A 27,662-nucleotide genomic window follows, 5' to 3' on the forward strand; every position below is an offset into this window, starting at 1 on the left:
GCAAATAAAAAAGCTTCTAATGCGACGATGAAAATCAAGCACAATAGACAACAACAAACATAGATAAGAGATTCTCTGATAAGGATAGTAAATGCTAAAACAATTGTGTATGAAGGCCTTCACAAGTATTTGGCCCTGAAACTTTAATCTAGTGCCTTCATACCTTTACTCATGAACTGGAAGTTTGTATTAAAAATAAACTGTACTTCTAACTACAATCACTAGAATAGTAGAATGTATCATATCATGGATCTTACGTTCTATCATTCTTTCTTGTTCTCATAGGCCTGTGGGGATATTCAGGATCCGGCTTATCAAAGAAGGCCAACTCTTGTTCAGTCAAGGACTCAAACGGTCCATCAAATGATAGCAGCCTAGTTTATGGAGTATCAAACGGCCACCCATCATATCTCGGTGCTTCATTTTCATGACTAGCGTGGGGGGAACCTTCAACTGATGGAACTTGATCAGATGTAAGCAGTGGATATGAGTCGCGGTTACGTCTGGGATGTTTATTTTAACCACATCGTTTGTTGCTTTCTGTCCATCAGTACTTCTCGCAACATGTTCAATGAAGGACTCAAAGGGTCCTTCAAATGGTGGCAGCCTAGTTTTTGGAGTAAAAACGGCCACCCATCTTTCCTCTTCTACTTCTCAACAATCAACAATGGAAGTACTCCCATTCTTTCTTGCATTAGTCTTCAGAGTTTTTTTTCCCCAATTTGTATTTTTCCGTAACATTATCCTGTTCCTTCTCAACCCCATGAATCACCAACTCCCTGTCATATTGGCGCTCATCATCAGATCCGTCCTCTTTCTCATACTTAAGGAACACGGGCAACCCATTCTGATCACTAGTTTTAAGAACATATGATATTCCATGCGTGAGCCAAGAAAGTCATATAATCCTGGTCACCTTCAACATCACTACCACTAGGGCTATCCCCGTCATAGGCATAATCTTGATCCACAAGAACATATTTTTCCAATGCTTTACGATCCCTAAACCCAGTATCTTTATTTTCACCTTCAACGGATGGAAGTTGATGAGAGGAAGGAAGATCCCATGCATGATGGTGATGGTTGACACTAATATCATCATTGTATATGCTAGAAAGAGGAGGAACCATAGTCTGCTCATCATGTTCAAGTTCAGGAGGGACCTTTTGCTGACCATGAGAAGTAAGCATAGTACTGTGCTCATGCCAATCAAAGCTGCAAATTCCAGTGGGTTCATCAAGAATTTTTTCCCTGATCACACCACTGTTAGGTTTATGTGGCCCTATAGAAGTATTTGAAGGCAGATGAGGAGGTAGCCTAGTAGGCTGAGATTTAGTATCCCGCATCGTAAAACCTTGATCAGATGCCACATTGTTTGTTGCTTTCTGTCGACCAGTAACTGTACTTCTCTCAACATGTTGAGCGGGAACAATAGTTCCCTGGTCATGCTGAGGCAAAGAGTATGTAAAGGCTTTGTCAAAGATCGAAATCTGATCAGGCAATTTTGAACAAGAGTTGCTGCCTCGATCAGTTCCAGGCAGAGGACAGCTACGAGGCCCCTTATCATCAGTTAGGTCGTTTGTTTTCTCTGGGCCTGTAAGAAGAGCATATTTCCTGATCAGCAGCTTTACATTATCTCCATCAAAGTCACGCGGCTAATCAAGCAATTCAAAGAGTGCCTCAAAAACTATTTACCTTGAATGGTGTGGTTCGTGCTAGATAACCCATCATTTTGGACCAGCAAATTCGGTGGCTTCCTTCTCCTCTGCTGCCAGGAACTTGTCACTCGACTTGAATAACTTGCAAAATACCCACTTTTACAACAGGTTTAAATTAGTACCACAAAAGACGATCTATATTTAATCTTCATTAGAAATGCAGAAGCTAAAAACGCAATCTTAAATTAGTTTCTTTTCCCACATCGTTGTTGCGAGCACAATATGTTCAATTATAATTTACGAACATAGTAATTATGGAACCAAACTTCATATGAATGAAACGCTATGTAATTTTAACAGGATATATCAATTGAGGTTCATCTATTTCTAGTTTGTTATACTTAGTGTGCTGTCCGTATGAAACCATAGAGTTCAGCCTATCTAAGGCACTAAGGGCTCGTTTGGTATGAGGGATAAGAGACAAATGATCCCGGGATAAGTAATCCTGAGATAACTTGTTTCCCAACCAAACGACCCCTAAAAGTGTCGGATGCTGCATCTGTTATTGCTACAGTTTTCTACAATAATTAGTTGTTTAGTTGTAGAGGAATCTATTAGTTGATTTAGTAGAATATTCAGTTTCTTAGTTTTAGTAAGAGTTTAATACTTTAGCGGTAAGAGGAGTCTATTACTTTAATTATGTGCCTATATAAAGGTCTATGATTAATGGAATTTATATGAGAGAATTTTCATTCATATTTTCTACCTTCCTACTTGCATCTCCCTCCAAAAAATCATAACAAAAAGTATGTTGGTTCAAAGAAGGATAAAAAACAGCAGGAAGGAGGGAACTCTTAATTTATTTCACCAAGAGAAGCATTTACCACTTATTAAGTTGTTTCATTCAAAGCTCTAGACATTAAAAAATAAAAAGGCATCTCTCGCTTTGGGGAAAATAGGTGGTGCCCGTTGTTTGCCTGCTCGACTTTTACTTTTTCTAGTTTTACAGAATGACGGATATAATTGCACTCTTTTCTTCACCCTAACAATTGTATATGCTAGCCAAAATCCATTACTAGTCTTATTAAGTGCTGACATCAAGCTTGCAACATCATTATGTATACCTAAATTCCCAACTCTTACAAATAAGTATGTCCAATTTAGAATAAGTTTAACATGGTACCTGCATGTCATCAGTAGTTGTATCAGCTCCTACATCTCTGCTCCTATCCAGTATTCATGCATTAGCCATTCAGTCCTCTTCTCATGCTTCCCCTCAATGAAGTTTAGTGTCCTTCGGTATCCAATCAGCGTATCATCCTTGTGGATGAGAGAACTGTTCCAAAAGGTTCCCAGTATCCATCATTGTTCGAGCTGTTACATTGACCTCCCTCTGTATACTTGTTGCTCGCTGGGCTCAGAAAGTACCATTCTTTCGCTTCACAAGGATCGTGCATCTCTGTCAAAATGAAACTAGTTTTTTTCACTAAGTGTGAGATCTCTAAACCAAAAACAAGGCAGCAACACTAATAAGATTGGGAAATATAAATTTCTCTTGGTGCCTACTATAAGAGACAACAGCACCGAGCTTCTCGGTCTACCACATCCAAATGTGGGCAGACAATAACAGATAACGACTAAGAGAAGTAGACATGGATATTTACCAGAAACATTAAAAAGAGATGAAATCATTGTCGGTAAGAAACTTTGGGATTTCCAATTACAGCTAACAGAATAAATTAATATTCAGAATCTAAAATTTACTTAGGAACTCAGACAAGCATACAATAACTAGATCTCCAATTATGCATTTTCTTCGTTGCTACAAATGGATCCTCTTTACGTGATACATCATGCATTGCAACAACAATGATTCTCGGAATTCGGAGAAAAGGTGGTGTTTCCAAATGTTTACACATTAAAGTGAAACAATCTAATAACTGAAGTTGCTCAGATTTTTCAGTAAGCTACTCATCGTATGAAACCAAGCCTTCGAGTGTGTTCAGTGTGGAGGAAAACATTTCCCCATGTGTTCGGTATGGAGGAAAACTAATGTTTTCCAATTTTCTGATGTTCGATTGGTCAAAATTATTAGAAAATATTTTCTTTAGGAAAATAAGTCCCTTAAAAATGAGAAAAATGACTTTCCTAATGGAAATAGGGAAAACAAGTCCCACAAGTGGCATTCTATATTAATTGTCTCCTCCACATTCGAACGCACCACATCTTGACCCATATCCTACATCCCAGCCCATTCACCCCCACCACCCAACTTCCGAATTTTCTATTTCATATATTTTATCTTATAAGATATTATAAAAAATAAGAATTTTTTCTTTAGCCCGACCACACCCTATTTAATTGTCTCCCCCAACATTTGAACGCACCACATCTTCACTCATCTCCTACACCCCAACCCATTCACCCCCACCCAACCCCCGAATTTTCTATTTCATATATTTTATCTTATAAGACATTATAAAAAATGAGATTTTTTTCTTTACCCCACCCCACCCTATTTAATTGTCTCCCCCAACATTTGAACGCACCACATCTTCACCCATCTCCTACACCCCAACCCCCGAATTTTTTATTTCATATATTTTATCTTAGATATTATAAAAAATGAGAATTTTTTCCCCCCCCCCCCCCCCCGCCCCCCGGGGGAATTTTCTGTTACATATTTTATTTTTCTTATATAAGAAATTATAAAAAAAAAAATGAAAAGTTTTTCTTACCCCCACCCCTCGAATTTTCTATTTCATACATATATATATATATATATATATTTTTTTTTTTTTTTTTTTTTTTTATGAAGAAAATTATAAAAAATGAGATTTTTTTTTTACTAATAAATGGGAGATTTTTCTTATCTTGGGGTGGTGGGTGGATATTTCCATGGAAAACATTTTCCTCTATACCGAACACACCCTCCATCAGGCACTTTCACTTAAAGCAGAAGCATGATAGCAGAGCATGTTTGATACCGCGAATCACAAATTAAATTGGAAAACACCTTTCACATGATAAACATGCAGGATAAAAAAGATATCGACCAGAAACCAACCACAACTTCCTGTTTCGGCGATGACTTCAATGTCCATATAATTCTCGTTCATATCCGTAGTGCCATCCTGTTTCCCCTTTTCTTCCATTTTTGCACCCTGGTCACATAAATAAGATCAATAGCAAGATGAATGGCTTCTCAATTTTTGATATAACAAAAGCGGTAGGAAAAAAGTAAGTGACAAAAAGAAATAAACAAACCAACTTCTGAGTTGTCGTGGAGGTCACTTCTAAGATTTTTTTTACCGTTGTCCTTTATTGAACCTTAGAGGTAAACTTTTATAGATATCATGAAGAACAAGATGGTAAGAGAGATCCTCTAAAAATTGGAAAGAAATTTAAAACAACAAGATTTTTTATTATTTCCTCCCAGACCTAAGTTGCTCGGACTCGGGTTCGGGAATCCGATACGGTTGCGGATTCGAGTGTCAGATTCGGAAAAATCTAACTTTTAAAATTCAGGGGTGCGGATCCAGTTATGGATATGGGTGTGGGGTTTCGGCTAAGAAAATTTAAATTTATAAAAATAAACCTATAAAGAACACGACCCATTGAATTCTCGGTTTCTCTCTGTTTGACATGAAACATGAAACAACGAATATGAGACAAAAGGACTATAATATTGAAGGCATGTCATTTTCATGTCTTAAATCTGTTTGATCTTTAATTTTGAGAAATCAAAATCTCAATCCCCCCCCCCCCCTCCCCCCAAATTTCTCCATGGACTCCGGTTATCCGAAGTTGATTGAGCGAATACGAGACATATCCCAAACCGTCCCGTCTCGTGCCGAGACGGGTTTGATGGAATACAGGCATACGCAGCGGAAGCAGATAGCTAGGATCGAACTTGCATGACACATAATCAAAGATATTGATCAAACATAAAAATTGATACTTATCTCTTGAAGCGTGACTGCGACCAAGAATCGAATCTTCAACCACGAACACACACCATCCACGAGATCATCATCCTTCAGTTCCACGGTCTTCTACTGTGTAACCCGAATAATACCAGAATCTGCGAAATTCGTATGGGCGAATTTCTATGGAAAAAGTGTAGAAACTTGTAAAACCCTTTTTCTCCTTGTGGAATAAGACCCCTATTTTATAACTACAGGTGTAGGGTTTTCACCATTTTCCAAAACCTGTTGGGTCTTTATTTTCCACTAAGAAATAATATTCCATTTAATTCTTTATTATTCGGGACTGACGAGGGACCTGAAATTTAATTAACGAGGCTTCCTATTATGGAATTAATTTGAAATATCTGAATTAATCCTACCAAAATAAATTACAAATTATTCCACTAAAAAATCGTAACTGCACTCCTCAGTTCAATTTCGAAATCTTTCATTAAATCTTATTTAACTCCAATGTTAAATTACAGCTACCAATCAATTAAATTAAATTACTGATAATTTAATTCATTGACTAATTGAATCATTTATATTTCCGCTTAACTTATATCATGTGACGGATACAAAATCCATCTGCAGAGTTTTCACATGAGACTTATAAGCATTCATAAAGGGGTATCATCAATCTCAAAGTCGAGACATGGATTCTATCAACTAATTATTATTTTACAAATGTATTTTGCCATTATCCAATTTACCAGGAATACATAGACCCGCAATTGAGTCGTACTTTTTAATAAATCAAAATAATGAACAAATCACATTGATCATAATAATTATATCAAGATTAAGAGTATAAGTACATTTAATGAACTAGAGAATTTGTTTTATATATTCAGTACAAAAACACTTATCTCTACTTGGTCCGTTTAATACATACAAAATGTACTAGCACAAGAAGACGGAACTATATTGTTCCCATAATGAAGATACATTATATTAATCTTGAGCTACAATCATACCGATGGCTTTGTCCAATTTCCATCTTAGATTGTGAACATAAATTTTATACTTATAAGAACCGACGATTTAATCTTCCGTGTATAAGCTAAACTCTATACACTAAATCATCTACTATATAAGTAAAGGACACACATACTAGTACATGATCTATTTAATTATTTATTAAACAATGAATAAATAATTGTTCTATAATAAATACTATATCCAAGCACATGGTTAATAGTATATATCCCAACAGGGTTCGGCATAAAGGTGTATTACCCAACAAAGGAAATATCTACTACATTTCAAATGCCTCCAAGGCTCCAGATACCGCAGCGGATAGTAACATCAAAAGAATTTCAACCTACTTGAGACGATGCGTGATACGATATATGCTAGGAAGGACACTTATATGTTTTCTAAGCTGTTCAATCTAGAAGCTCACTGTAACAGGTTTCTCTGCAGACATATGTATAACGTTTGAGTTGAAGTTAATCCAAAATGAGTATATGAAGTCAAAGTTGAAAAAAGCTTCTCAAAGTTGAATGTTGTACATGCATGAACTTGACTTGGAAAAAAAGTTGTGAAAGTTAAAGACTTTTGCGAACCAATATTTCACTTGAAATGCACCTTCAAAGAAGTATTCAATATTTCAGTTGAAATGCAAAATATGGAACTCTAAAAGAGAATAACTGTGTGAGGTGACAGGAAGAAAAATAAAAGAGACTCAACTTAATTGGTCAATTAAGTTAAGCACCTAATCCAAGAAAACTGATTGTTGGAGAGATAAAGTCTTGGCACTAGTTAAGCACTATACAATCGATCGTTAAGCAAATTGTTATTGTTACTTAAATGATGAAGCAGAAAGATGATTTAAAAGCAGCTGGACTATTGAAGATATACTTTGCCGGTACCAATGAGACAGAACCATGATCCTCCACTGAATCTATTTACAAATAAGATAAGATCAAGGGGTAGGAAAATCGCTAACATCTTCTCTTTTTGGAATTTAATTAAAAGCTGAGATGAATAAATATTTCTACGTTTATGCAATGAACCTGTTTTTCCCCGATTAATAGTTTTAAGAAATGACCATCAAAGATTAAATAGTGCAAACCTAGTCATATCTGACTTTAGTATAAATTTTTCCCTTATTATGCAACCAGGAAAGCAGAGGAAGTGTTTTACATTAACTAATAGTCTTTCCACAGGTATGATCAAACTTAATACAATTTCACCAAATAAAAAAGACGACAAAAAAGAGCTGGTAACTTAATTATGTGCTTGGTCTGATTATATTCATCTTCTTATGGTTGTGCTACAGTTGTAATCTGGTCAGGCATATTGTAAAATTAGAATATCCAAATCCAACATAAAAACCAACTCTTCTTAAACAAAATCAATTTTCTCCCAAACTACATAAATTGTACTCTATACTCAAAGAAAGAAAAAATCACTCATGATAATATATGCATAAGCCATAAAATAGAGTATGCATTATTATCATTTCAAACAAACTAGTATTAACACTAAAAGAAGAGTAAAGATTGTAACTTTACCAGAAACAAGCAGCCAAGAATTGTTTGTGTTGAAATTTGCCATTCCTCTGTATACCCTCAACCATTTTCTGTTGTAGTAGTGAACAATTTTCTCTTTGGCACTAAAATAAAGAACCCATCTTTGTCATGATTTTCTTCTTCTTCTTCAGCTCCTTAGAAAATTAGAATTAGAAATTAAAAAAAAAATGGCTTATTGACAGAATTGTGTTGTCATATATTTGATTAATTTTGACAGAAAAGGTTAGCTCATGAAATCTAGGATGATTCTTGATTCAATTTGGTTTTTAAGATGTTTGTGAAAGTGCAAGAGGGGGGGTGAATTGTAAATTTTTCGTTCTGGTAGTCGACTAGGTTAGACCGATGATAGTCGCTTTCTCGAAAAACACAAAGCGTAAAATGCAGAAGGTAAATGACACAGAAGTTTTATACTGGTTCAGATTCAATGTGAATCCTAGTCCAGTCCCCTTGGGTTGCAAGGGTGATCTCTGCAGCTCTTAGTTAAAGGTTTGGTACAATCGAGGTTTGAATGAAGCTCCTACGTCTACACTCAATCGCTCTTAATCTTTTTGATACAAAGCCTCACAAAATATATTATAACTCTCCTTTCTTTTTTTTCTTACACTATAAATCACTCAGACATACAATGTTTATGAAAAGCAAAGTAGAGTACTAGGAGAATGAGACTAAGCATGGAATATATCTCACTATGAGGTAGCTCCTCTTATAGCTGTTTGTTTGCAGAGAGATTAACCCAGGGTTTTGATCCTTGGAAACGAAAGTGTTGATTCTATTTCCAAGAATAAGGCTGGAGATGCGTTGTTCGCTTTCCTTGTGTGTTGAGGCAGCATTGTCAATCACAAGATCGTTACACTTCACGAGATCTGCCTTTTAATGTTGGAGATGCCCTTTCCTTCGTTGGAACACTTGTGTACCGCTGGAGAATAATGCTGAAGGTGTTGTTTCCTTTCTTGAAAGATTTGGTACAGCTGGTTGTGAGCCGTTGTTCCATTAGGGTTAAGAAGGCTCCACTTGAGTGAGCCCAGCTCGTTGGAGCTGTTTGGTGGGCTTTCATCTTGTTGGGGCTGATTTGTGGGCTTGTATTATTCCTTGTGCAATTCACTTATTGTACCTACACAAGTAAAATTGTCATCATAAAAACTTGACACTAACAATCTCCCCCTTTTTGAGGATGACAATTTTAAGTAATACGTAGTCAACTTCCCTGTAGCGGATGCTCCCCCTGAATAGGTGAAAGCTCCCCCTGACTAGTCGACTAGTCTTTGTAGGCTCCCCCTGAATAGTTGACTGCATAATTCTCCCCCTTTGGCATCACTCAAAAAAATAAAAGCAAGGAAACAGCAAGCACAAGTAGAAAGTATGGATAGAATGCAAAACTAAACAACACAAAAAAACATAGCATCCAAACAGAAGTCCCAAAACATAGGGCCCAAAAAAAACATTGTTTAAACAGACCAAATAAGCACATGTATAAAACTATTCTTGGCGGCGGAAGACTGGACGACGAAGGAAATAGGCTAATGTGTTGACAATAGCATCCTTCATTTCGGTCAACGGAGCAGTAAGACGCTCAGGCATGGCGCTAACACTGGCTTGAAGCTTGGCGGACAGTTTGACCGCTTCCTTGACAATAGCATCCAGTTTGACCCGTAGCTTAGAGACATCAGCACCAGTCTCCTTTGTCGTATCACGAATCTTCTCGATTTGAAACAAGGTGGATGCCATTAAGTCTTTGATGGACTCAATTTTGTCATCCATGGAGGAAAGTTTGGCGAGAAGTTCGGCATAGCATTCGGAAGAGATAGCAGAAGGGTCTGATTTTTTCACCTTGGTGGAAGGGCCAGGCTGAGATGCCTCATAGACGTCTTTGAGCACCCAAGAATCATTGCTCAAAACATACCCCATGCTCCCAAACGCCCTAGAGTTGTAACATTGCTTCACCAGAGTAATGGGATAGTCGACTAAGTCAATTTTGTGGACTTCAAGTATGCGAGAGATGAGCATACCATAAGGGAGGCTAGAGGGATTTGAAGCACACTCAATCATGTAATTGATAATGACAGAGGACAAATTGATTTTCTTTTTGGAGAGAAGACAAAAGGCAAAGATAGCATCACGTTGGGAAATAGTGGAGTAGGACCCAGCGCGAGGTACAACAGTAGTAGCAACCATATGGGCCAGCACACGAGCTTCAAAAGAGATGTTGGATGGACCAATTTGAGCAGGAACAGAGGTGGAATTGGAAAGGGTTTTCTTGACATCATCGAAAGACACCTCAAGAGATTCGGAAAGCCGGAATTTTTGGGTAGTTCGGAAAAACCGAACAGGGTGCAACCAAGAATAGAGTCAGGACGAGAAGCGATTTAGCACAATGTGGGTGCCAAGAACCATGGTTTCGAGTTCATTGACCTTAGAGGACCGAAGATTAGCATAAAACATACGAACAGGGGTGTCATACACATGGGGGGGGGGGGGGGTTTGAAAAAATTTTCCCAACCTTGATAGACAAATAACGATTTTACCTTACAACATAGAGAAAGCATATGGTCAAGATCAACAATCCAACCAGAGACGATGGTTTTGTCTTCAAGAGACGAGAAGATTTCTTGATGGTGGTCATCCCAAAATTTTTTTCGAAGATCGAGGGGCTTATCAGTAACGGTTTTGGGTTTCTTGGAGGAGGTGGAGCACGTAGCGTCAGCAAAGGCACGCTTCCCAAGATTACAAATGGGAATAGAGTCGGAGGCGTCAGAGGAGGAGGAGTCACCGGAGGTTATGGAGTCATGAGGGGCAGGAGAAAGACTCTTACCGACGTCCTTGAGTCGAGAGCTTTGGCGTGTGGAGAGAAGAGGGGTTTTCGCAGTTTTAGCCATAGAAGAGACGAGAGTAGGGAAAAGGATGGAGAAGAAGATGAACAGGAGAAAGAAGATGAAAAAGGGTTTTATGGAAGATGGTGAAAAGGGGTTTTATGAGGAAGGTAAAAAGGAAAGGTAATTATGGGAAAATGGGACGGTTATGGGAAGATGGGACGGCGAGAATTGGGATGGACATGCAATTTATGGCAAAGAATTTATTAGCCGAAAATTATGGCAAAAAAATTAGACAGATTTATCAATAATCCCCAAGGATCTTCTTAGCATGCAGAAACGTTCTTCAAGTAGAGGCTTAGTAAAAATATCAGCAAGCTGGTTTTCAGTGTGCACAAAAGTGATTTCAAAATCTCCCTGAGCAACATGATTTCGGATAAAATGATGCTTAATATCTATATGCTTGGCCCTAGAATGATGCACAGGATTTTTGGACAGACAGATAGCACTCGAATTATCACGAAAATTTTGATAGGTTTAAAAAACAAGTCATAATCACTTAGTTGATAAGACATCCAAATTAGTCAGTGTGTGCGGCATTGACCAACAACGCAATATATTCGGCCTCGATGGTAGAGAGAGAGACGGATCCTCGTTTTTTGCTATTCCGGAAATAAGAGATTTTCCTAGAAGGTTGGCAAGTACCACTGGTACTTTTTCTATCATCTTTATCACCCAAAGTCGACATACGAAAAACCTTCAAGTGTAAAATCATTTGTGTTAGGATACCATAAACCATAATTAGTTGTGCCATGAAGGTATCTAATGATACGTTTGACAGCAGTGAGATGAGATTCCTTTGGAGCAGCTTGAAATCTAGCGCACCGCACACACTAAACATAATATACGGTCGGCGCGAGTTAGGTAAAGCAATGAGCCAATTATACCGCGATACTTAGTTTCATCGACGGGTTTTCTGCCTCATCCTTATCAAGAGTACAAGTAGGACTCATTGGAGTACCCGTAGCTTTTGAGTCGACATTTCAAATTTTTGAACGAGTTCCTTGGCATACTTTGCTTGGCGTATAAATATTCCTTTGTCAGTTTGATGAATTTGTAGGCCCAAAAAGAATTTTAATTCTCCCATCATACTCATTTCGAACTTGCTTTGCATAAAATCAGAGAATTCTTTGCACATAGAGGGGTTAGAGCTTCCAAAAATAATATCATCAACATAAATTTGTATAATAAGATTGCCTAAAGAAGATCTTTTAATAAAAAGGGTTGTATCGATCTTTCCTCTGATAAAACCGTGACTTACCAAGAAGGAGCTCAAACGATCATACCATGCTCGTGGAGCTTGTTTAAGGCCATATAAAGCCTTAGTTAATTTAAAAACATGATAGGGAAATTTTGGATTTTCAAAACCTGGTGGTTGTTTGACATATACTTCTTCTTCAATGAACCCATTTAGAAAAGCACTTTTGACATCCATTTGAAAGAGTTTGAATTTCTTAAAAGAGGCATACGCAAGCAAAATTCTAATGGATTCTAACCTGGAAACAGGAGCAAATGTTTCATCATAGTCAACTCCCTCCTGTTGTGAGTATCCTTGAGCAACGAGTCGGGCTTTGTTTCGAACTACTTGCCGGCCTCATTTAACTTGTTCCCGTATACCCACTTTGTGCCCACGATTGATGCATCTTCGGGTTTGGGAACTAGACTCCATACCTTGTTCTTTTCAAATTGTTCAAGTTCCTCTTTCATAGCTTTTACTCAATATTCATCTTTTAAGGCGTCACCAATTTTCTTTGGTTCATATTGAGAGATAAGAGCCAGATTTACATTATTCTTACTTGATGCTCTAGTTTTCATCCCTTCACTGATGTCTCCAATAACAAATTTCTTTGGATAGTCAGGTTCGCTTCTCCATTCATTTGGGATTGCTCCAATAGTAACATCAGTCGACTGAGGTGTTTCAGAAGTCGACTCATAGGATGCCTTTTCTTCAGTGGGTCCTGTAGCCACTGCAGTAGATATTTGACCGTCTTCTTCATCTGCAATTTTTCTTGTCTCGGCCATGTGATTAGTATCATCAAATACGACATGAATAGACTCTTCAATAGATAAAGTACGTTTATTATAAATTCTATAGGCTCTACTAGTGGGTGAATAGCCAAGAAATATACCTTCATCACTGCGAGGATCAAACTTACCAAGGTTTTCCTTTCCATTATTGTGAACAAAACACTTACATCCAAAAGGATGAAAGTAACTAACATTCGGTTTCTTACCAGTCCAGAGCTCATATGGAGTTTTCTTGAGAATTGGTCTAATTAGACATCGGTTTAGAATATGACACGCTGTACTTACTGCTTCAGCCCAAAAGTGATGTGGTAAGTTTGTTTCTACGATCATTGTTCTTGCCATATCCTGAAGGGTTCTGTTCTTCCGTTCAACCACACCATTTTGTTGCGGAGATCGAGGTGAGGAGAAATTGTGTGTGTATCCTTGGTCATTGCAGAATTCTTCAAAAGCTTTGTTTTCAAATTCTCCTCCATGATCACTTCGAATGGAGGTGATGTAATATCCTTTCTCACGGCGAACTTTCTCAAAAGAACTTAAAATTCTTTAGAGTATCATCTTTATGAGCAAGAAATATTACCCGGAGTAAAGCGAGAAAAGTCATCTATTATAACAAATGCATACCTTTTTCCTCCAATGCTAGCAGTTCTAGTAGGACCAACAAGATCCATATGAAGCAGCTGCAAAGGTTTAGATGTAGACACAATATCTTTAAAGTTGAAGGAGTTTCTAGTTTGTTTACCTTTTTGACATGAATCGTATATATGATCTTTGGTGTAATTGAGTTTTGGCAATCCTATTACAAGATCAAGTCTTGCCAATTTCTCAATTAGGCGCATACTCGCATGACCAAGCTTCTTGTGCCACATCCACGGATCTTCACCCATTGAAGCCAGACATATATGACCTGTAGGATTTTTTGACGAGTCCGAGTATACACATTTTTGTTTACGCTTCCGGGAAGAATTTTTATTCCGGAGGAGTCCTCTATGACACGGCTTTGTTTTACTAAACCTTACCTCAAGATCGAATCACATAGCTGACTTACACTTAAGAGATTGTATTTAAGCCCCTTTACCAACTAAACATTAGAAATATCGCAAGAGTTATCAAAAGTGATAGTACCGATACCAATTACGGTTCCAGTTGAGTTGTCTCCAAAAGTCACTAATCCCCCATTAAAGTCAGCGACTGATTTGAATAGACTTTTGTCGCCTGTCATATGTCTTGAACACGCACTATCTAGATACCATTTCCCTTTCTTTTTCTTGTGGTGTTCTGAAGATGAGAATTTTTACTCTTGTTTAGGTACCCAAGGGTTCTTGGGTCCTTGATGGTTAGTTTCCACGCAATTAGTTTTCTTGGGTTTCCATACCCATCCAGGTTCATTTGAAAAATGAAATCTACAGTTATGATAATTATGACCAAGTTTTCCACAACAGAAGCATGTTTGAAAGGATTTTCCTTCCTTTTTACACGGACTGATTGACCTATGTACTCCAGGCCTTTTTTCAGTCGACTTAGAGGTTCTAGTTGACTTATCAGTTTTTAAAACAGCAGTTGTTTTTCTTATATGATCTTCAGTCATTGGCAAGACCCTTTTCCCAGTAGACTTATTTTTATCAGTTGACTCTTTTGACTTGGATAAGCGTATTTGGAAGAATTCAGAAAAAGTATCTAGTTTGGATTGTAAATTGTAAACTTCATTTTGAAAAGAATTTTTTTTCTTTTTCACAGATTTCTAATTTTGACTCCCACTCCCTTCTCTCTCTCTTCAATTTCCTATATTCATCAAAGACATTATTTAGGTCTACAAGAGTTTGATCTAACAATTCTTGAGTTTTTCACATTTAGAGCGGGGATGAGAACTTACCTTCTTGCTTTCTCAGAGCCATGAAACACACATTTTCAACTTCTTCGATTCTTCATCGAAATTTCGTCTTCACTCCGACTACCGAAGGCTCTTTGTTTTTGATAACCTCTAGTTGGCTTCTTTCTTGTTTCAGGACATTCAGAAGCTATATGACCATATTTTCCACACTCATAACACTTCCCATCATTCTTTGACTGCCCAGTGGAGACCAGTTTAGACTTCCTTTTCTATTATCTCTTGATCGTCTCATGGCTTCTATCACATGTCTGGAGATTATGGCAACTTCTTCTTCTTTAAAGTCATCATCAGATTCTTCAACTTGAGCCTTGAAAGAAATCACTTTCTTCTTTTCATCTTTTTGATATCTTTGAATGTGATTTTTTTCAAATGCTATAAGATTTCCTCTTAACTCATCATAAGTGAATTTATCTAGATTTCCATCTTCCAAGACAATTGCTTTGGTTTCCCAAGTTTTTGGTAGACTTTTAACAAGCTTTCTTACTTGTTGAGAGTTGGTGTAAGTTACCCCAAGGGATTTTAGTTCTCCAATGATCTTGCTGAATCTTGTGAACATTGATTCAATGTTTTCATCGTCCTTCATCATGAAGGCTTCATAATCGTGTCTTAGAGCATCAATTTTTGTTTCTCTTACCTTTGACGTTCCTTCATAGGTGACTTCAAGCTTATCCCACATTTCTTTGGCGGTATCACAATTTGAAATTTTTGCATACTCCTCTCCACTTACTTGCACAAGAGCAAGGCTATTGCCACGGCGTTTATTGCGGTGTCTCTTGTTGTTCTTTGGTAATGTCATGTGATTCCGGATCTATTGTTGAAGTATCCGTGTCTTCCTTGTTTTCGATCTTTGGTGTTTGGAATGGGTTTGGGCCCTTTCTTAATCACAATCCGGGCTTGATAATCGTTGATTGCATAAATATTCGAACCTCTCTTTCCAATGACAATAGTGTTCACCATTGAAGTATGGTGGTCTTGTTGTGGAGTGCCCATCTTGCAATATTGCTCCAGGAATTTGATATCCAGCTATTTGATCTTTTCTCACGTGCGGTTAAGCGACTGAAAATGAGACCTTGCTCTGATACCAATTGAAAGTGCAAGAGGGGGGGGGGGGGGGGTGTAAATTTTCCGTTACGGTAGTCGACTAGGTTAGACCGAGTGATCGGCCTTGCTCGAAAAACCCAAAGCGTGAAATGCAGAAGGTAAATGACACAGAAGTTTTATACTGGTTCGGAATCAATGTGAATCCTAGTCCAGTCCCCTTGGGTTGCAAGGGTGATCTCTGCAGCTCTTAGTTAAAGGTTTGGTACAATCGAGGTTTGAATGAAGCTCCTACGTCTACACTCAATCGCTCTTAATCTTTTTGATACAAAGCCTCACAAACTATATTATAACTCTCCTTTTTTTTTTTTTTCTTACACTATAAATCACTCAGACATACAATGTTTATGAAAAGCAAAGTAGAGTACTAGGAGAATGAGACTAAGCGTGGAATATATCTCACTATGAGGTAGCTCCTCTTATAGCTGTTTGCAGAGAGATTAACCCAAGGGTTTTGATCCTTGGAAACAGAAAGTGTTGATTCTATTTCCAAGAATAAGGCTGGAGCTGTTGCTTCTTTCCTTGTGTGTTGAAGCAGCATTGTCAATCACAAGATCGTTACACTTCACGAGATCTGCCTTTTAATGTTGGAGATGCCCTTTCCTTCGTTGGAACACTTGTGTATCGCTGGAGAATAATGCTGAAGGTGTTGTTTCCTTTCTTGAAAGATTTGGTACAGCTGGTTGTGAGCCGTTGTTCTATTAGGGTTAAGAAGGCTCCACTTGAGTGAGCCCAGCTCGTTGGAGCTGTTTGGTGGGGTTTCATCTTGTTGGGGCTGATTTGTGGGCTTGTATTATTCCTTGTGCAATTCACTTATTGTACCTACACAAGTAAAATTGTCATCATAAAAACTTGACACTAACAGTTTGGTCATGAAAACTGGGATGGTTTTTTTGAAAGTGGGTATTTTGCAAGTTATTCAAGTGGAGTGACAAGCTCCTGGCAGCAGAGGAGAAGGAAGCCACCAAATTTGCTGGGCCAAATGATGACACGGACCACACAATTCAAGGTAATTAGTTTTGAGGCACTCTTTGAATTGCTTGATCAGCTAGCAACTTTGATGGAGATAATGAAAAGCTGTTGATCAAGAAATAAGGCTCTTCTTGCAGGCTCAGAGAAAGCAAACGACTTAACTGATGATAAGGGGCCTCGTAGTTGTCCTCTGCCTGGAATTGATCAAGGCATCAACTCTGCTTCATCAGATTTCGAGCTTTGACAAAGCTATTACATACTCTTTGCCTCGGCATGATGAGGGAACTATTGTTCCCACTCAACATGTTGAGAGAAGTACAGTTACTGGTCGACAGAAAGAAACAAACAATGTGGCATCTGATCAAGGCTTTAGGATGACGAATGCAAAATCTCTGCCTACTAGGCTTCCTCCTCGTCTGCCTCAAAATACTTCTACAGGGCCACATAAACCTAAAAATAGTGTGATAAGGGAAAAAATTCTTGACGAGCCCACTGGAATTTGCAGCTTTGATTAGCATGAGCACAGTACTATGCTTACTTCTCATGGTCAGCAAAAGGTCCCTCCTGAACTTGAACATGATGAGCAGACTATGGTCCCTCCTCTTTCAGGTATACACAATGATGAGATCAGTGTCAACCGTCACCATCATGCATAGGATCTTCCTTCCTCTTATCCACTTCCATCCGTTGAAGGTGAAAATGAAGATACTGGAATTGGGGATCGTAAAGCATGGAAAGATGTGTTCTTGTGGATCAAGATTATGCCTATGATGGGGATAGCCCTAGTGGTAGTGATGTTGAAGCAGACCCACATTATATGACTTTCTTGGCTAACACTACGCCAGATGGAACATCATATGTTCTTAAAACGCATGATCAGGATGGGTTGCTTGTGTTCCTTAAGTATGAGAAGGAGGAAGGATCTGATGATGAGCACTAATATGATAGGGAGTTGGAGATTCATGGAGTTGAAAAGGATCAGGATAATGTTACGGAAAAATACAAATTGGGAAAAAAATTGTAAAGACTAATGCAAGAAAGAATGGGAGCACTTTCATTGTTGAGAAGCAAAAGATGAAAGATGGGTGGCCGTTTGATACTCCAAAAACTAGGCTGCCACCATTTGAAGGACCCTTTGAGTCCTTCACTGAACATGTTGCGAGAAGTACAGTTACTGATGGACAGAAAGCAACAAACGATGTGGTTAAAAATAAGCGTCCCAGGCGTAACCGTGATTCATATCCACTCCTTACATCTGATCAAGTTCCATCAGTTGAAGGTTCACCCGATGCTAGTCATGAAAATGAAACACCGAGATATGATGGGTGGCAGTTTGATACTCCAGAAACTAGGCTGCTACCATTTGCTGGGCCGTTTGAGTCCTTGACTGAATAAGAGTTAGCCTTCTTTAATAAGCCGGATCCTGAATATCCACAGGCCTATGAGAACAAGAAGAATGATAGAACATAAGAACCATGATATGGTACAATCTACTGTTCTAGGTAGAATTACAGTTTAATTTTTAATACAAACTTCCAGTTCATGATTAAAGGTATGAAGGCACTAGATTAAAGTTTCAGGGCCAAATACTTGTGAAGGACTTCATACACAATTGTATTAGCATTTACTATCTTTATCAGATAATCTATTACTCCCTCCGTCCCAATTTATGTGGCACCATTTTATTGATCAATTCGGTCCCTCCGCATAATGTAAAATTAGAATATCCAAATCCAACATAAAAACCAGCCCTTGTTAAACAAAATCATTTTTCTCCAAAACTGCAAAAATTGTACTCTATACTTAAAGAAAAAATATCACTCATGATGATACATGCACAATCCATAAAAGAGAGTATGCATTTACATCGTTTTAAACTCAAAGAAAATTCAAACAAACTAGTACTATTAACACAAGAGAGGAGTGAAGATTGTAATTAAGTTTACCAGAAAAAAACAGAAAGGTTTGTTCTTCAATTTCCTTAGCAATTCCTTACTTCTTAGAAAATTAGAATGAGAAAGAAAAAAATGGACTCTTGGCAGAAAGGTTAATTCATGAAAACTGGGATGATTTTTTATTCAATGTTATAGAGTTTTGTCCCTTTAAACAACTTTGTCAAAAAGTAAACGGAAAAGGCGTAAGTGGGATACACTTTACGCAGATCCAAACCCCAATTACAATAGATTTGTTGTATACAAGTGCCTGACACATTATTTTATCATTTTTTTTTCCATGTTTCTTCTTCGTTCTTTTTGCTCTCCTTTGACTAATAGCAAAAATGGAGTTGATTTTGTGAAATGGGTAGCGGCTATGAAATTTTCCAGTATTGAAGAATGACTGAGTTTTGGTGATTAGAGAAGGTGTGTTTTGGGTGAAACAGGAATGCTAGGAACGGTGATTTACGGATCCACCGGAGAGGGTGAGATTCGAAAATGAAGAAAGAATTTCGAATTCATCATTTTCGAACCTTGAAAAAGCTTGAAGAACAAAAAAACTGAGTTTATCGACATTCTTGGTTTTGGACAAATTGATTATTGGGGTTGTGAAATTCTAATTGAATTTGCCCCTAGGAAATTTAATTACATAGCTACCGATTCGGAAGAAAAGTTTTACCCGAATATCCCCACTTGAATATTGATCAAGCTTTGCGGTTCTTCTTTCGTTTTCTTAAAGTAGTATCCAAAATGCAAATACTGTTCACATTGTGAGAGGAAGTTTGACAAGTGCCACACATGCAAAATAGTATTATATTTATAGAAAGAAATGTATTGGATGCTTGCCATTTATCATTTTCCTCAAACTACAAACCATTCAGTTTCACATTACACTTTTGACGTAAAAGTTAATTTCATGTAAAACAAAAAAATAATACATTGGTTTCTTTAGTTAAAGTGGATAAAAATAATAGATACTTAGAAATTTAATTGTAAAGAATATAAAACAAAATACATAATGCTTATTAAATTCCATTTTAATTTTAAGTGTGAAAGAATGTTTTTCACGACTAGAACAATTTTTTTTTTTTTTTTTTGTTCAAAATAGTTGATAAATTATCATCAATACTGTTTGGCTGATTTTTATTCTCACTAAAATTACTTATTTTTATCAAATAGCCGATCAAATTTAGTATTTATTTTTTAATTGATATACAAAAATTATACACTAATTAAATATGATTTTGTCCAAGATACTTACTAGCAGATTACAAGAGGTGATGGATAGGTTGATTGATAAGTGCCAAGCAGCTTTTATTCCTGGGAGATTGATAGCTGATAATATAATAATGAGTCAGGAACTGGTGAAAGGCTACGAAAGAAAGGGGTTATCACCAAGATGTATGATCAAACTAGACATGCACAAAGCATTCGATTCTGTGGAATGGAGTTTCTTGGAACATGTGCTAATTGGTATGAATTCCCTCGTTGGTTTTATTAAATGGATAATGACATGTGTGACTACAGTGTCATAGTTTATTCTTATCAATGCAACTCCCAGTGCACCCTTTCCAGCTAAGAAAGGACTAAGCAAGGAGATCCACTATTTCTGTTCCTGTTTGTTATTGCAATGGATTATTTGAGCAGGCAACTGAGGCAATTACAACACATCCCAAACTTCAATTATCACGCTAGATGTGGAAAACTGCAACTAGTACAATTGGGGTGTTCAGATGATCTATTTCTATTCTCTAGGGGGATTTGGGGTCTCTTCAGTTGATGTATAGAATGTTCCAGGAGTTTTCAAGTGGCTCTGGTCTTATTGCAAATAAAGACAAAAGCGCTCTCTCTCTCTCTCTCTCTCTCTCTCTTTCTCTCTCTCTCTCTCTCTCTCTCTCTCTCTCTCTCTCTCTCTCTCTCTCTCTCTCTCTATATATATATATATATATATATATATATATATATATATTTTGGGTGGGGGGGGGGGGGGGTGGGGTGTACCTAGTGATGATCAAAGGAAAATACTTGATTTCTTGGGCATCCCTAAGGATGAACTACCAATAAAGTATCTTGGAGTCCTACTTATACTAAAAGAATATCCATAGTTCAATATCAACCTCTACTTTATAAGATGCTGGCAAGGATTACCTCTTGGACTACCAAATTTCCGTCTTAATCTGATAGAATGCAATTGCTAAAAGGGGTCCTCTTCTCCTTACAAGTCTATTGATCCCAGTTGTTTGTGATGCCACAGGAAATGGTTTAGATGATTGAAGAAATTTGTAGAAAATTGTTTGTGGACAGGTAGTGTAGATATTTTAGAAAAGGCTCTTCTAGCATAGGAAAAATTATGATGCCCAAAAGAAGTTGGAGGGGGGGGGGAGGGGAGGGGGGGATGTCTTGGATATTACAATATGAAACAGAGCAGCCATGACCAAGTTACTATAGAATCTACACAAGAATGATAAGCTCTGGGTTCAATGCATGCACACATAGAAGTAGTGGGTATAAGGCTAGATGAATACATTGTTATGCCTGGTTACTTTATAAATAATGTATCATAAGTTAAAAGGTGAATTTCCAAAAGTGTACTGGTGGAGATTATTTTGTCACAACGATGGACTCCCTAGATGGCTATTCATTTTCAATCTTGCTGCCCATGGTAGACTGGCCACTAGAGATAGATTGAAGAAATGGGGCATGACCAATGATACAGTGTGTCCACTGTTTGATATGGAGGATGAATCCATCAACCATCTATTCTTTGAATATGTTTGTGTTGTAGGTGTACATAAAACATTGTTGGTATTGCAAGGAATTCATCGACATGCTATGACTTGGAACCATGAAGTGGCTAAGGCTTGTAGCCATATCAAGGGCAGAAGACCAGAGGAGGAAATATATATAATGGCTCTGGTTGGCTGTGTGCATCAAGTATGGCAAGAGAGGAACCCGTGCATTTTTCAGTCCAAGAGAAGACATGCTGATCAATTGGTGCGAGTGATAATTCAAGAGATTTGTGTCCGAGGACGAATGAAATCGAAGCTAGCTAGAACTCTGGACAAATTAAATTTTATTCATGAAGCAAGGAGTTTCTAAACAGTGAGGAGATTTGTGTGCTAATATCAGGTAATGTCGAGGCTATCTTGATAGATTTATAGTATTTTTTAAGGTTTGACGATGCAACTGGGACTGGGAAGATGTCCTGATATCCCAGAGTTTTCTTTTCATTTATTTTGCTATTTTCTTGAGTTGTAACTAATGCACTTTTGGTAATAAAAGTTAATGTATTTACCAAAAAAAAAAAATTGATACATATTATACATGGATTATACATATATTATACCTACAGTTATTTTTTATTTAACGACTGAGTGAATAGCTATTGAGTTAATCCCTACTCAATTTCATATCTTTACACAAATATATACACACATATCCTTTTGCTTTATCACATGTGACATTATTTCAAAGGAATGAACTTATCCACTGTGACACCTTGTCAGTATATGGTATTGTCACACCCTAAATTCCGATCCTGGCGTAATAGGAATCTGATGCTATGAACAACACCGAAAGTGCCTTATAAAACCAATAAATGTCTATACTTCATTATAAATCATTAACATTAATTAGAATTAATCTTAATTAGAATTAATATAAGGGCCAACCATAAAAATACCCATACTTAGACAATTTATCGGAAGCCATATAAATAATATCAATAATCATAATGTAAAACATGGTAAATGCCCCCAATGAGTCAAACGATGACTTCAATGACTATTCACAATATTAACATCTATCTATGGAGCTCCTAAGATAAATAAATAAATAAATTTTCTAACTTCAGCGTGCAGTCCGAAAACTAGAATAATAAACTGAAATGGAGGGGTGTCCCCCAAACAAACATGTGGACTTAACAATAAATCTGGAAAGTAGCAAGTTCTCCTACTCCATACGTGCATCAGGAACCTACTCTTCTGTGTTACCTAACACACCATCAAAAATAATAATTGTATGCCTTGGTACCGGGTACTCAGTGAGTGTCTACGGAACAATAGTTACTAATCACAATAATATAGCAAAATACTAAAACAGTATCAATAAAAAGCAGTTCGAAATCCAAGGATAGAGTAAGCCAGTAGCCTTAGTAAAATCACCAGCAAAAGCCAATAACACAGGAATATATCAATTTCAACTTGTTATACCTTTTATCACATTAAGTCCTTTCAATCATGAACTCAAGATCATCAACAAGCCACTAACAGGCAACCAAAGTATACTGTAACAACCAGTTAGGTCATTTTGACTATTTTACCCCTGTTGACCCTTTTCCTAGCTTTATTAGAGTATATTTCACTTGTGGAGATGGGTGGCGTGATTTACGAGATATTCAGATGAGATTTGGGTGAGAAAATGGGAATTTTGGAAGTTTACACGTTAGCATCGGGTAAATGAGTCTTTTTGGAAGTTTTGTCAATTCCATTATGACTTGGTTGAATAGTTGGTTCAGTTCCCGAAGGACTCGGGGGTATTTTCGTCATTCAGTTGAAAATCTAGTTGTAAGGGATTTGGAGTTGACCTCGGTCAACACCGAGTCAAGATGACCTCTTTTGGTAATTCCAAGGGTGTGAGCGAGTTTGTAGCATGTTTTAGAACTGGTTTGCATATTTGGTTCATGTCCGGAAGGTCTCGGATGATTTTCGGGTGTCGGATCGAAGTTTGGGAATTTGATGTTTTTGCTAGTTCTGGTGTTTTCGCACCTGCGAGGCTGCACTTATGCGTGGTGGGCCACAGGTGCGAGAAAGAGGTGAGTTAGGCTTGGCCCGCTTCTGCGTGAAATTGAACACAGGGGCGGGGCCGCTTTTGCGCTCATTGGGTCGTATCTGCGGCGTGTGACTTGGTAAGTGGACCTCGCACACACGTGAGGTTTGGGCCACCAAAGCAGACCGCAGGTGCGAGAATAGATGCGCAAAAGCACTAATCGCTGGACATAACCCTATTTTATTTTCCATTTTGATATTAGACTTCCCATTCACATATTTGGCATTTGGGAGCTCGGTTTAAGGAGATTTTACAAGATTCATCTATTGGGTAAGTTTCTAATCTCCGAAATTCAATTATATCATGGATTTAGGGTTTTCATGCTAGAGATCATGTCAAGGATTGGGGAAATTGGAGGTTTATGAATCCTAGGCTTGAAATAATAATTTCTTCAATTGAGCATGAAATAGATGATGGATTTGGTTCATTTTTGGGATATAGACTCCATAGATGTTGGATAAACTAATTTTGGGTTAAAATTCCTATTTTTCCTTGTTTGGCTTGGAATCCTATTTTGGGTGACTTTTGGGTTCGGAATTAAATTATTGCTTGATGGGAATCATCGGACTCGTATGACTTCCTAGAATAATAATTTGACCTTATTGAACCCAATTTTGCAACAAAATTATGGTTTGACCTTCGAGGTTTTGGGTTGACTTTCTAGATCCGAATCTTTTATAGGGCTATATGGGTATCGAATGACTCGTATTCTTACGTATAATTCATGTTTAAATAGATTGGGATAGTTCAGAGACTTTACGAAAGGGCAAGGCTTTGTTGTGACTGTCGGACTCCTATTCTAGGAATGTTGAGGCTATGAACCTTAACTTAAATGTCATGGTTGGTTAAAATTGAACTAATAAGATGGGATAATGGGGTAATGATAGGGGGTTCAGCTAACTATGAGGTGACGAGCACTTGTACCAGGTACTGGTGCCATGATATCTGCGTAATTTCTATTATATAGCCCAGTCTAAATGCCACGCTTTGGGCATTAACTGATAGCGTAGATTGATTTGTCTCTGTGCTTGGGATATGAGGTCCCTTATTTACTGCTTCTATGCTTATTACCGGTCTCATTGTGATTACATGTCCTCATCACTCCTAAATACTAGTTTAAAAGTGGAATAGAGCTAAAGATTGAGTCTTTGTTGCTTATCTAGATTTCATATTGCTGTGCATGCAATATCCATGTTGTATATTGTATCTCATGTGCATTTGTGGATACTTGTGTATAGTCCGAGGGGTGGTTCCGGACAGAGTGATGTGATATGAGCCAGATTGGCCAAGTGACATGTAATGTGAGCCTATGGGCTATGTATGGTGATTTGGAAGCCTAAGAGGCTAGGAACCTGAACGAAAGTGATTCCGGGTTGGTAGGACCTCGCGAGTCCCCCATGAGTTACAATTTGTTAATGTTCGGGCGTATGTGTACCGGTGATGAAAAGGTCACGCATTGCATAAAATTTGTATATCATTACAATCTATTGGTTTCCTTATGTGTATGTCTTATTTGATTGGTTGTTTGGATTCATTTAAAGCCCTTTGATATTTGTTAGACTTAGGGATTTAGAAGCTTCACCTAGGCTTATAACCTAAAATTGTTATGATTATCGTGGTTATTATTACTGTGGACTAATAGCGGTTAAGTGTGGAAGTAGTAATCGTAGGCCAACCCTCGTCTCTATTTTCGTTAGGGTCGATCGACGATGTTGTTGAGTACATGTTGTTTCCCATACTTACGCTGCACTTGCTGCACCTTTTTGTGTGTAGATTCCATGCCTGGTACGAGCATCGTTCAAGATTTTACCGGTCGTTGAGGAGACCACTTGTCACACCCCGACTTTACTAGGGTGTGATGGGCACCCGACCCCATATACGAAGCCGAGCGAACCCGCTAATTCCTATTACACATATGAACTAATGAATTAGTAAGAAATGAATACATAGAATTTTTTTTTCCATAAGTAAAGTCTGACATCATATAAGACTCGTAACACGAGACGTGATAACATATTGGCTGTTGGAGCCGCTTACAGACTGACAACCCATTACCCACGACTCTGTCTGCAAAGTCTCTAACTCTGAACAAATCATCATGGCACATATACTCTGACTCGGCAGCACTCCAGGGGACAAGTGGAGCCTACCAACCCCGGCCGGACATCTTCTATGCTAGCTTCGGCTCATCCGGGTTCACTCACTTGCACGGCATGAAACGCGACCCCCGAAGAAGAGGGGTCGGTACGAGCAATGTACCGAGTATGTAAGACATGGATGGTAACATAGAAAGAGACATAATCATGTGCAACAACAAGTATGGAGATGTAGAGCATATCCCGTATATATGAGACATATCACGTATAAGGGAGTAAGCTGTGCATATGGAACATGTCATGTGTAAAGCTGCAACCTGTACATATGGATCATATCATGTAAAACTGTAACCTGTACATATGAATCATATCATGTAAAGCTGTGACCTGTGCATATGAGTGCCCCTGGGGGCGGATGCCATGCATGCTTGTCTGGTCATATGGTATCATAGCGCCGAACAAGCCGGCTCACCCACATAGCGCCGAAATACGTCGGCTCGCCCATATATCCCGCGTCCGGGATGATAAGCCACCCAGGGCAATGAAACATGTGTCCCTTCCCATTCCCCACATATACATGTATATTTATCAGCGTCTATATAGCGCTCTGATTCTGCTATCATATATATATATATACGTATGTCGGGTACACACATCAATCGGGGTCACAAGGCATAATTCCATGTATTTAGAATCCTTAGAATAGTCATTACCTATAATAGACTTGGGATATCCAGAAATAGTTTAACATTTTCATATTTTCATTTTTATAACAGAACATATCGTCAACATATCTATCGTAGGCATTTTCTCATTTTCGACTCCATCGTTGTCATCACAAGATCATATTTATATTAGGGTAGCGTTGTACCTATCGTTTGATAATCGGGACAAGGATCAGGAGTTTCCTTAGAATTCCACTCCAAAACAAGCCAAATGAAACAATAGGGAAAGTCCGGGAACAATGGGCCCGCCTCGGGTCAAATGAGGCGGCGCACACAATTTACGCGTAATACGTTTCATGACATTACTTATGAGAGTTTTAAATTAATCGGGCCTCGTTTATGCAAGTTCTAGAGGTCTAAGAAGTTTTCCAACATTTCGCACCATTTCTAGTTCAATTCTACTAAATGAATAGTAGCGAATTTCAATCTTAGATTTCGAGAAAGGAATGGTCCCCGAGGCCCGTATCCAACTTAGTACGTCTAAGACATGCCATAGAAAGAAGGGTGAAGCCTTACATACCTTTTTCCGCTTCTTACGCTCCTCCAAATTCAAGTTCTAATTTCGCCAACATCTACAATTTGGTCATATTTACCAAATGTTAACTTGAGCATCTAAAAGTAAATTCTCAAAGTAACACTTGTCTACCAAAATTTCGGCAAAGACTTCCCCCCGTAACGCGCCATCCCCGAGATTCTAACTCGGCCCATTTTGCGAATTTCTCTTTTTGCCCTTAGCCTCTCACAATATTTCCATACTAATAATAGTCATAAATATTATTCACGACAACTCGTACACTAAAATTATTTCCAACATAGTCTTGTCCTTAACTTCCCCGGTTAGTTCGGAATATCCAAGTGTATAAAATACGAGGTGTAACATCCTTCCTCCTTTAGAACATTCGTCCTCGAATGTTCAACTAGTCGTACGGAGTCTCATAAAGCACCTCGGGGAGCTCCTTTTCAAAGTTATTTTCCATCCTTCATATTAGCTCTTAAGCTATCCAATACCGTTCTCTTTGTCATACTCTTTTTCTTTATATACGCCCATTTCCTGGCGTCGCACC

General features: G+C 38.0%; 2 protein-coding genes across 3 annotated transcripts in view; both read right to left on the reverse strand.

Annotated features, from left to right (window-relative positions):
- LOC132059743 (uncharacterized) overlaps positions 1 to 27,662 on the reverse strand; it is a 71,882-nt gene that overhangs the window by 7,784 nt on the left and 36,436 nt on the right. The window lies entirely within an intron of this gene.
- Positions 45 to 5,307, reverse strand: LOC132059742 (uncharacterized). The gene is made up of 4 exons (XM_059452486.1): positions 4,726 to 5,307; positions 2,842 to 3,117; positions 1,696 to 1,814; positions 45 to 1,594 (listed from the first exon to the last, which is right to left on the reverse strand). Exons 2-4 carry the CDS (start codon positions 2,850 to 2,852, stop codon positions 861 to 863), a joined length of 864 nt encoding a protein of 287 aa, XP_059308469.1. The 5' UTR covers positions 2,853 to 3,117; positions 4,726 to 5,307; the 3' UTR covers positions 45 to 860.

The sequence above is a fragment of the Lycium ferocissimum genome, chromosome 6 (assembly GCF_029784015.1).
Source record: "Lycium ferocissimum isolate CSIRO_LF1 chromosome 6, AGI_CSIRO_Lferr_CH_V1, whole genome shotgun sequence".
NCBI lineage: Eukaryota > Viridiplantae > Streptophyta > Magnoliopsida > Solanales > Solanaceae > Lycium > Lycium ferocissimum.

Excerpts from the sequence above, each read along its gene's own strand:
- LOC132059742 (XM_059452486.1), bottom strand. Across the intron at positions 1,595-1,695 it reads CACGAACCACACCATTCAAG|GCCCAGAGAAAACAAACGAC; the intron begins GTAAATAGTTTT and ends CTCTTCTTACAG.